The 10,675-nt window shown below is 38.1% G+C and overlaps 1 protein-coding gene across 4 annotated transcripts in view; it reads right to left on the bottom strand.

Moving 5' to 3' along the window:
- Nucleotides 1-927: 927 nt before the first annotated feature.
- Nucleotides 928-10,675, bottom strand: part of PTGFR (prostaglandin F receptor) — a 48,588-nt gene continuing 38,840 nt past the window's right edge. For all 4 annotated transcript variants that reach the window (XM_046645741.1, XM_046645740.1, XM_046645743.1 and 1 more), the window contains exon 3: nt 928-7,029. In XM_046645741.1, the coding sequence (XP_046501697.1) occupies nt 6,727-7,029 (303 nt within the window). In that variant the 3' untranslated portion in view covers nt 928-6,726. The remainder of the gene's footprint in view (nt 7,030-10,675) is intronic.

Raw genomic sequence — 10,675 nt, 5'->3', positions numbered from 1 at the left:
TTGGCACACCATGTTGTGGTAGGCATCCCACATATAAAGTAGAGGAAGATGGGCATGGATGTTAGCTCAGGGCCAGTCTTCCTCAGCAAAAAGAGGAGGATTGGGGCAGATGTTAGCTCAGGGCTAATCTTCCTCAAAAAAAAAAAAAAATGTCTAATTGTAGAAAATGACATGGGGGATATATTTATAATCTTTGAGGGCAGAAAGTCTTTCTGATTAAGAAAGAAAACAAAGAATCTAAAAAAGATTAGTTCTGCCTAAGTAAAAATGTAGAACTCCTGTATGGTGAAAGACACCTTCAATGCAGTAGAAAATAGCAGCCTGAGAGAAAAGTTTTTGTAACATATATAAAAAATAAAGGGTTAATATTTGCTATGGACTGAATTATGTCCCCCCCCCCCCCGAGCAAATTCATATTTAAGCCTCATGCCCCAATTTGAAGTATTTGGAGATGGGACCTTTGGAAAGTCGTTAGGTTTAGATGAGGTCATGAGGGAGGAGTCTTCATGATGGGATTTGTGTCCTTATAAAAAGAGACCAGAGAGTTTTCTCTCTTTCCCTGTCTCTCTCTCTCTCTTTTCATCACCATGTGAGGATACAGCAAGAAAATAGCTAGGAAAAGAGCTCTCATCAGGTACCTAATTGGCTGGCACCTTGATCTTGGACTTAGTCTCCAGAAATGTGAGAAATAAATTGCCGGTGTTTAAGCCACTCAGTCTATGTCACTTTGTTATAACAGTCCAAGCTGACTAAGACAATGTCCTTAATATACACAGTCCTCCTGAAAGTCAATAGGAAAAAATAACATGTTAAAAACGGATAAAGGTCAAGAACAGGAAATTTACAGAGGAAGTGCAAATGACTAATAAAAGTAAGAAAAGATGCTCAGCTTCATTAGCAATGGGAAATACAAGTAACAGAACAAAGTATGATTTAAATATGATTTATTTTTGCCAATCAGATGGGTGACAATAAAAAGATTGCTGTGATACACGGTAGATGATGTTAGGAACAGGCATTTTCTCTTAGACGAGAACAGGAGTACACATTGCACAATTCAGCGGTACATATCAACATGGAGAAGGAAGACGCCTTAACCAGCAATTCCACAAAACACCACGGAAAAAGCATAAGGCTGTGCATATTGGAACAGCATTATTTGAGAGAGGGAAATAGCTGGAATCAGAAACAACTCTCCTTCAACAGGAAAAGTGTTCTTTAAATTATGGCACATTTATATTATGTAGTGCTATTTGGCTACTAAACAGAATATTCTGTGCTAACATGGACTATTGAAATTAAAAAGTTGCAGAACACAACAGCATGTCTAGTACGAGCTCATTCTTTAGAACTAAAGTTACATAGGTGTGTGCTAGTGTGGGACTGCCTCATTTGACATGAGAAAGGTGTCACTTCAAGGACTAACGATTGCAAATTGTTCATTTGGGGTTTTACCAATCAGACGCTGAAAATAATTCAAATGAAATTAAATACAAAACTCTAAGACTGAGTTTATCTCCTTTTATAAGTGGAAATTTAAAGTACACTTCAAATCCAAACTATAATTCCTTTAGATTTCAATAATTCTGCCTCTACTTTGCTATGAGTAAGATAAATACATATTGGTATTTTCATTATTCTTTCATAAGCTATCTAGATTAACTAAAAATATACTTTAGCAAATATGAGATTTTTGAGGCATAAAACCTTCTAATTACTTTCTCATAATTATATATCATATTGCTTTCAGTTGATATTTTTGCAGGGCAGAAAGACAGCCCTGTCGGAAATTCTTTGCAATAACTCCTTATAGTAGATTTGAACAAAACACTTGGTAGATATGAACTTGCATCTCAACATTATTATGATTTAACTTTATCCAGGTTTCTGATTTACTTCAAGTACTGTCATGTTTGGGTTCAAAATGAAGGAACTGTTCTCCCTTGGAGAAAAAGAAAAGAAATGTAGTTTAATCTCACTTTGGTGCTATTATACTATTTCAGGTTTTCTGACAGTTTGATGGAATTCAATGGGACAGGCTACATCAAGGTGAACATATTCTAAAGGAAGGAGACTGAAAGTGTAAAAGCAAAAATACATTTCAAACACCCTCATTTATCAGAAAAGCAACTGTTTCAGACAATGCTGCAACTGGCGATGCGTGGGCATGGTACAGAGAGGTCTCGTTTCCTGCATTTTTAGGAACCAAGTTTTTCACTTTGTATTTTATAGTGTTTTTGTCATCTAAAATTCCTATTAACTGCAAAAAGCATGTGGCATACATGTGACATTCATTCTACCTTATCTTTATAGATTACAAGATAGAGGAATGAGTCCTAAATGTTTTCATCCCATGATGTTCCTAGATAATGTCTTTTAAGCATGGTTCCAGGCGGAAGGCTATTAGGAAGGGAAGCATGAGGAAAAAATTCACTAACATGGAAATTATTAGTGCTGCCCACCAATTATTTTCAATTCTCCTCCTGTGCATATCCTAGTATTCTCTTACCTGCCCCCTTAAAGTTAGTAGGGCCATATCACTTGCTTTGGCCAGAGATGTGTGAGCAAAAGTAATACGTATTACCTCCAGGTGGAAGCCCTAACAGCCAGCACATGGTTCACCCTGCTGTGTTTTTTCCCTGTAGGATGGCAAACAAGCAACAGAGAAGATGGCGGCTGCTTTGTCACCTGAGGTCTCTGAGTGATTGCAATGAGCGGAGCTCCTTTCTGAGTGGACAAGAGGCCCAGGTGAGATCCAAACCTTTGTGGGTTTACAGCACTGAAATTTGGGGGTTGTTTGTTCTCACAGACATACCTCAGCTATCCTGACCGACACACCTAGCCCACTCTGTTTGGGAAATGATCAGATTCCCATCAGAATTATGATCTGCCTAGGTAAGGTGAGGCACAGGACAAAGAAAGAAAGCAGATGTCACAGAAGTGTGAGCAGAAAAGGGAGAGCAACAGGGAATAAGGGAAAACAAGTTGAAACTGTTCCCATCTTGGGTTCAAGAGTTCCAAGTTTTATATGATGACCTGCCTGAAAAAGGACCACTCTTGATAAACACTAGTCCAAGTTTATTACAAAATCATTTGTTTGAAGTTTTAAACTAGTCCAAGCACTAAAATTACATTAGTTGCATATTGATGCAAGCAACAAAATATACATATCACAATTTAATCTCTTATACAGTTCAACAAGGATGAAGAGCACAAAATACACTTATTCACATAACACATTTCACCTATTGTTAAAATGTGTCAGTAACAGGCTGAAGTCCAACACTATTCACCAGGTGGTAAAATACTCTGACACCCAGACGAAGTAAGAAAGTGGACATTCCCATCCTTTCTATTGTGACCTTAAACAGTTCATTAGTTTGGAGCAAGGATGGTACTAGCTAGATGAAGCTAGCTAGCAACAAGTTCCATAAAAAGTTCACTGTATGTGATTAACAAATGCTTTTATTGGGATTTCAAAACTCAGATTAGACCCAAAACTAAAGCAGATTTTTCTTCTTAAGTCCGAAAATGAGTAAACAGAGCCACTTGTTAGATAAGACAGATATATCTGTGTGTGTCTGTGTGCCTGTGCGTCTGTCTGTTAACTTTTAAGTATTTTCCACTTCAGCAATACAGATAATTAGAAGCAAACTTCTGCCTTTAGAAAAAAATTAAAAGAGTCTGTTTCTACCACCTAGTTAAATCCATCAGTAAAAAGTCATGTTTTGGGATGCATCCACAGCTAATCATGAGTCAGCACTATCCGTCTTTGTACGCGTAATCATAAACACCCATGTGCTGTTGGGTTGGCTTTTTTTCCAGTCTCATTCTTTTAACAATTCACCAACATGAGAAAAAGCCTGGCATTTTCAAGTCATTTGCCCAGAATAACATATTTCCTGAGAAATAATATGATCAAATAGTATGTGAAGTTGCTTAGACACTTTACCCAAAGAGAAGAGAAACTCAGTTACTCTGATGGTCTAATTATGAATTTTAAAATAGACTTTAAAACTTAAAAATTGGTAAACTTGTTGAACACTATTTGTACCACTTATTTCCAGTAATCTGGACAAACACACTTTCGTTTTGAACATTTATATGAAAGTTATTGGTGGATGCTCCGCTCTATTATTCTTTACACAATAAATTGCCCAACTACACTGAAATATGTATAATAACAGAAATAAAATTCTGAAGTCAGATATGCATATCGTTGTGTTCACTTTATTTTTTTTTGTTGGGTGAAAAGTCTAAAACAATGTAAATTGATATTCTTTTACTAAATTTCTTTTCAATTTTTAGTGCCTACTTGTTGGGGAGACATCATCATAAAACCATTTAGTTGCCCCAAACCTATGCCCAGATAATACAGATCATCCTTCCAGGATACTCACAGAGTGACCCCCCTGTTACTCTCCAAACACTGCATACTCATGCACTCCCGTACATGATCATGTCACAATATCTCCTCAAGATACACACGGCCAGGGTGACATTGTGACAAAGAAGCAACAATTCTGCCATTCAGTTAGAAGCTTCAAGGAGAAGAGGCTTGGAACTCTAGATGAGAGTTTCTCCTCTGTGCTTCTCCCAGGTCACAATACAAAGATGTGATCGCTGGAGCATCCTACCTAGCATGAGGAAGGATGGAGCTTTGGTTCTTTGTGCCTCAGTTTACAGGACATCAACACTCTTAAGTAGCTGTGAGAAACAGACATGTCCTCTAAAACCATCTAAAAGTTCTTCTGGGCTTTAAGGCTCTTGAAACACTGACAACATTTATGAAATGTAACAGCAATCACAAATTGTAATGGCCATTTTTTTTAAGCATATACACTGGATTTATACACACACACATATATGTGCATATATGTGTATACTTATAAACATATACGTCACAATAAACAACACGTAATTGTCAGTTTAAATTAAAATGCACAAACACTTTACAATTCCATGCTCATTTTGCACCAAGAAATCTTAGTCTGTAATTTAATTTGGCAAGTATTTTTCGAGCGTCTACTATGGGCTCTATATTTGAGAATAACCTAAAATTGTGTGATTAATCATTTATTGGTCCTAAATTAGGAATATCATGAGCCAGCGTGTGTACGTGTGTTTTCCTTCTTTAAATTCACTGGAAAAATGGCTGCCTTTAAATCTTCAATGAGGCTATTTGCTTAATTTATTTTAATTTATTCATGAGAATTTACCAACATTCACAAAAGTTAACAATGACTTCCAATGTAAATTACCAGTCTAAAGCAAACATTTGTGAACATAATAATTTAAGTCTAGTTGAACTGTACAGCTTTCCTGGAGAATCTGAAATCAGTCTCTCAGGGAAGATTAATTTTAAAATGGACCCCAGTTTTTGAAGGCAATGAACTCTTTTAAAGACATGCATTTCCCTATAATAAAGCAGAACTACCTGCCCTATGTTCTGATGGACCAGGACACTTTGGATGATTACAAAATTCTTTGGGTTGAATTATACAAACAAGCAAAGTCTAAAGTATTATTGGGAAATATTAGGAGAGATGATTATCTCTTGGTTAACCATTATAATGATCTCCCAGTGCCTGGCTAATTGCCAATCATCCCATTGACACTGGTAGCACAGGCTTTAGAAGATGCCATTTTACAGATTTAATGAGCCCACTATCAACAGAAATTTTTAATCCCTTTTGTAGTGTGTATATATGTGTGTGGGGGGGGTGTATATGTGTGGGTCTTTGTGTGTGTGTGTAAATGGAAAGCAAAAACACACCAGCTACAGATAGTCTTTGACTATTATATACAGATTGTGTTTCTTTTCTTCTTTGACACGGAAATGACGGCTCAAAGTAAAATACCTTTGGCCATGCTCTTGACGCCCACCACTGGGGTCAAGTCCTGTTTGTTTGCATTGTCCATGGCAGAGCTTCTTGGGAACTGCCAGTCGTCTCTACATGTGGTGAGATAGAGCCTTTGCTTCTCTAAAAATTACTTATTGTGCATAATGCACTAGAATTTTCAGAGCAAAAGAGGATTACTTGAAAACTGTGCAAATCATGACTGACCAAATAAACCCTTCAAACAAAAATTGACCTTCATAATAGTAAATATAAGCAACCATATTTGTCAAATATGACAAGAACGGGCTCATTCTAAACAGGCTCGTAAGATCAGGCAAGCCAACAGTCAGACCCGCGGTATGCAGAGGTCATTATAACAAGCCACAGTGAATCCTATGGGGCATGACCACATGCATATTGATTGAGGCTACATGATGAGGGGTAAAATAGGCCAGATCAAAAGATGAGGGCACTCCATTTCATTGAGCCTAGTCTATACAGAGCAGCTGCAGAGCAATGACCCCCAAATAGCCATTTCACTGTGCAGGTAGCGTTAAGAAGAACTTTGGCAAATAGGCCAAGTAAATGCTTTAGGCTTCAACAGAGTCTGTCCTGAAAGCATGACTAACACAGATAAGCCCCAAATTGCTTTCACTTTGACTCCCATGGGGCACTATTTCATTGTGATTACATCCAGTTGACAAAAGCAAGTGAAAATGTGCAATTAAACAGTAAATTTAACAAATTTCAAAAGCCAACTCTAACAAAATTGCCCCCATACTACCTGCTGAGGTCTGAATTTTCCAGTTAGGCTTTATATATGTATTTAATTAACTGACATATTGCCAAAACTTTTTAAATTGTCTCCTAGATCTACAATGACTTACTGCCCTATTAAACTGGGTGCTTGCTGATTTATTTTCTCTGCGACTGGTGACTCAGAAATAGCAGCAACCTTTAAGGAATTTTTAATGGAGCTCAGCTCCCAAACATGCAAGCTGATGACGTGCACTCCACAACAGCGTCTGGCAAGCTTGTAGAGATTCTTAAGGACAGCCTTCCGTAGAAGAATATACACCCAGGGATCTAAGATTTGATTCCATGTTGCCATTCGGAGAGCAAACAGCGTTGTTTCACAGGTCTCCAGAGAATGATTTCCATTTATTCCAATGTTGGCCATTGTCACCTGCAAAACAAACAAAACAGGAAAATCAATTGATAGCCATTTTCGCAGTTACCTATAGTTGTTTAACTTAACCAACTATGCTACATGATATTCATTTCACTTTTCACAAAATGACATTATTTTGCAAAATACTGACAAAAACAAATGAACAATAGCAGAAACATTGATGCAGACATATGAATCCTCTGAATTCAAACTGACATCAAAACTACAAAAATGATAACTTTTATGGTAAGTCAAACGTGCACAAGTAGAATGACCCAAGAGAAGACAAATTGATATTAATAACTGACCTTTTCTTACTTTTGGGAATAGTAAATTCAAAGCCAACACACATTTGTATATTTCAATGAAAAAACTAAAGTTCATTTATGCAAATAAATTATAGATAAGTTAAAGTATAGACAAACAGTTTTTAAAAACGAATTTAGAGTATCTGATATTAATTCACACAAGGTATATGATATTGTTCTGAAATGTGACTTTTAGAATTTTCTGCTTAGTAACTACAATGATACAAATGTCTTCTATTTCGTATTCTGTTTTCTGCATTTCTCACTCTAGCCTTAACTTGGCTAAAATATTCCAAAAAGCAATGAAATTTTCTAAGGACTTTGAGAAAATGAGTCCTCTTCTACACTACCACTAAGAATTAACAACAACAATGTAGACTTTGGTCTCATGCGTCCATTTCCTGACCACCCAGGATGTTAAAGAGATCATCTTGTGGAATAAATTCCATAAATGGTCCCAGCTACATATTAGAACTGGTCTAATCACTGAGCCTGGCTTTGACTTCCAAATAAACAGCTGCAGGAGAGAGAAATGAAGACAGGATGAAAACACCCTGGATATAAAAACAATAAGAAATAAATGAACAAAAGGTGAAACTAAAAAATGAAGGGAGGCTTGGATCATTACGCCACCAGGATTACAAGAAGCTAGAACAAAGCCTAAACCCAAATGGAAAGAAAAATAAGTCTTCTTGGTCTTCTTATTGGACTGTTATCAGAAGAAATGTTTTCAATTGGCCTGATGATACTAACGGTTGAAGGATAAATGTCCCTCATCAAAACCCTCATTACCTACACAACAAAGTACAAACCCCTTAGCTGGTTCCTTGATGATGCGTCTGAAGTCCATCTCTACAATTTCATCTCCCCTATAAATACCCCATGTTCCAAGCGCTGTGAAGGCCTCACCTGCCCAGATGCACCATGCCCTTCTGAGCTTTGGCTTATATGACTCTCTGTGTCTTGAACCCCTGTTCCCCCCTTTCTCAGCCTGACAAACTCCTTTCCATCTCTCAAACTCCGTGCTAAAATGGGCTCTCCTCCATGAAACTTTCCCTGACTTCACGGAGAGAAATTAGCAAGTTGCTCCCTCTTCTGTGCTCCCACAGCCCTCTGTCCAGACCCAGTTATATCACTTACCACACTGAATGATAATTATGCATTTATCTGCATATCTATGAGCATCTCTTCTTTTTCCCTTATTTCTAATTCTCAGTACAAAGCTGACACCTAGGATGTATTCAGTAAGTGTCGGAATGAATAAAATTGTATTATTTTTCATTCATTGAGGCTATTTCCACGAGCACAGCAACTAGCCATCAGAGAAACTTCTGGCCATCCATCACAATGGTCCAATATCTTGAGGCTTAAAATGTTTCTAAAAGTTTTAATACAACAGCATCCACTAGTGAAGGATTCCAAGGTGGTTTGTTGCCACTAAAAGGATCAGGATCTTGCAGTCCACACAGATCCCTTGGGAAATGGTTCTTTCCCTTGGGTTCATTTCCTGGGGGAATAATGTATCAAAGTGCAGGCCTAAAGATTCTGTAGCTGCATAAGGCTAACCAAGTCTCAGCCCAGAAAAAATACAGTCCCCATACAATAGTACCTGTGTCAGATACAGACTCTTCTATCACTGCTCCCCAGGCCACCCAAAAGGATGGAAGAAGTAAAGCTCCACGGCCCCAGCTCTGCTTAGAACAAAGCAGGGCCAAGACCCAATTGGTAGTTGGATTGAGATATTTTCACTTTATGTTTTCTTTACTCATCAAATATTTATTGATTATCTGCTCTGTGCCAGGCAATGTGCTAGGCACTGAGGACGCAACGGCACACAAAGCAGACACTTTGCCTGCCCTCATGGAGCTTAGAATATATTTGCTGGGTTGTGGGTGGGGTCGGGGGTGGGTTCAAGAAAGAATGAACAAATATTTCTCTTGCCTCACAAATGTTAAATGAATGCATTTCCTATTAAAGACAAGCCATGTTCCTTGGGATCTCAGAGCCCGGCCAAGACACTGGTCTGTGTAGTTGGGAACAAAGCTGCTCAGTGTAATTGCATGAAACAGCTGGGCCTGGTTTAGCGATGTGCAAATTAAAAACGCCTGCGTCACATGTCACGCACATCTCTAACTCTCTCTCCTGCAAACAGCAATGTGGTCACCAGGGTTGAAAAGACATTGAGTCCTCTGATGAGGGAAGCCAGGGCCAGGCTTCTCTCCAGAACACCAGGGCAGTGCCCAGGCAGTCACTCTCACTCTCTCTCCCTCCTTTGACCTCCAGCCCAGCCTGGAAGAGAGGTTGCTCTAGAGCCCGGCTTGGGAGAAGCACCACTTAGCCACCAACAAAGATGTAGGTGGAGTATTTATGTAAAAGATCATTAGCATATTATTGATAGATAATAGTATATTATTGAAAATTTAGGACAACCTAAGTATCCAACAAAAGATAAATTATGGTAATTTCATGTAATGGAAAAATATGCAAGCATTAAAGTTTGTGATTCACCGAAGCAGAGCGCACAAACCACTAGGCCACAGGGCCGGCCCCTCAGTGTTAATTTTTTAAAAAGCAAGTTACCAACTGCATTGACTGTGTGATCCCAATTTTGAAAGAAACCAAATATGTAATTTTGTGCATGCATAGAAGAAAGACTGGGATATGCATCAACATTTTCATTGGTTAACTCCAGACAGGAGAACTACAGGATTTTGATTTTCTCCTTTGGCTTGTCTCTAACTTACTAATTTTTTAGATAGATCATGCATTGGTTTTGTAATTTGTACTTTTTCCCCAAGTAATTTGTCAAAATATATTATTGTACTAAAGAATCAGAACTAATCTGGATTATTTCTGCATGTCTATTTATATGAGTGAGGAGCCACAGAATTGTTTGAAAAATTTAAGCCCTGAGAAGACTGGCAGAAGTGTGGGAGCTGAGGTAAGAATGAGGATCGTCTGCCATTTTCCCTGGGCTCTGTCAACAGTCACCTTACAAGCCTTCAGAGCATTCTTCTCCAGCCAGCCCACTCAAACTTGAATTCCAGAGAGTCATGTACAGACACACAGTCTTTCATCTAGTTTCCAAGAGGTACCCAACACACGGAACTATTACGAGTTATTTTCTAAAATATCTTCCTTTGGACCTTGTTATGTTACAGTTGTTCGCCTTTGACAATGACAAGAATGAGAAGTGGACAGGGCCAAGTGTTTGGATATTCTATGAAAAAATCGATTAATTAACCTCATACCTCTGAACACTCAACACCAACATGTGAAAGAAAAAGTGAGGTCAAAGAAGTATATGAAAAGGAGAGTTTATGTTCATTGCCAGCTTGCAAAGAACAAAATAA

This window comes from Equus quagga, chromosome 18 (genome assembly GCF_021613505.1).
Source record: "Equus quagga isolate Etosha38 chromosome 18, UCLA_HA_Equagga_1.0, whole genome shotgun sequence".
NCBI lineage: Eukaryota > Metazoa > Chordata > Mammalia > Perissodactyla > Equidae > Equus > Equus quagga.
This window is presented reverse-complemented; position numbering and strand designations above follow the sequence as displayed.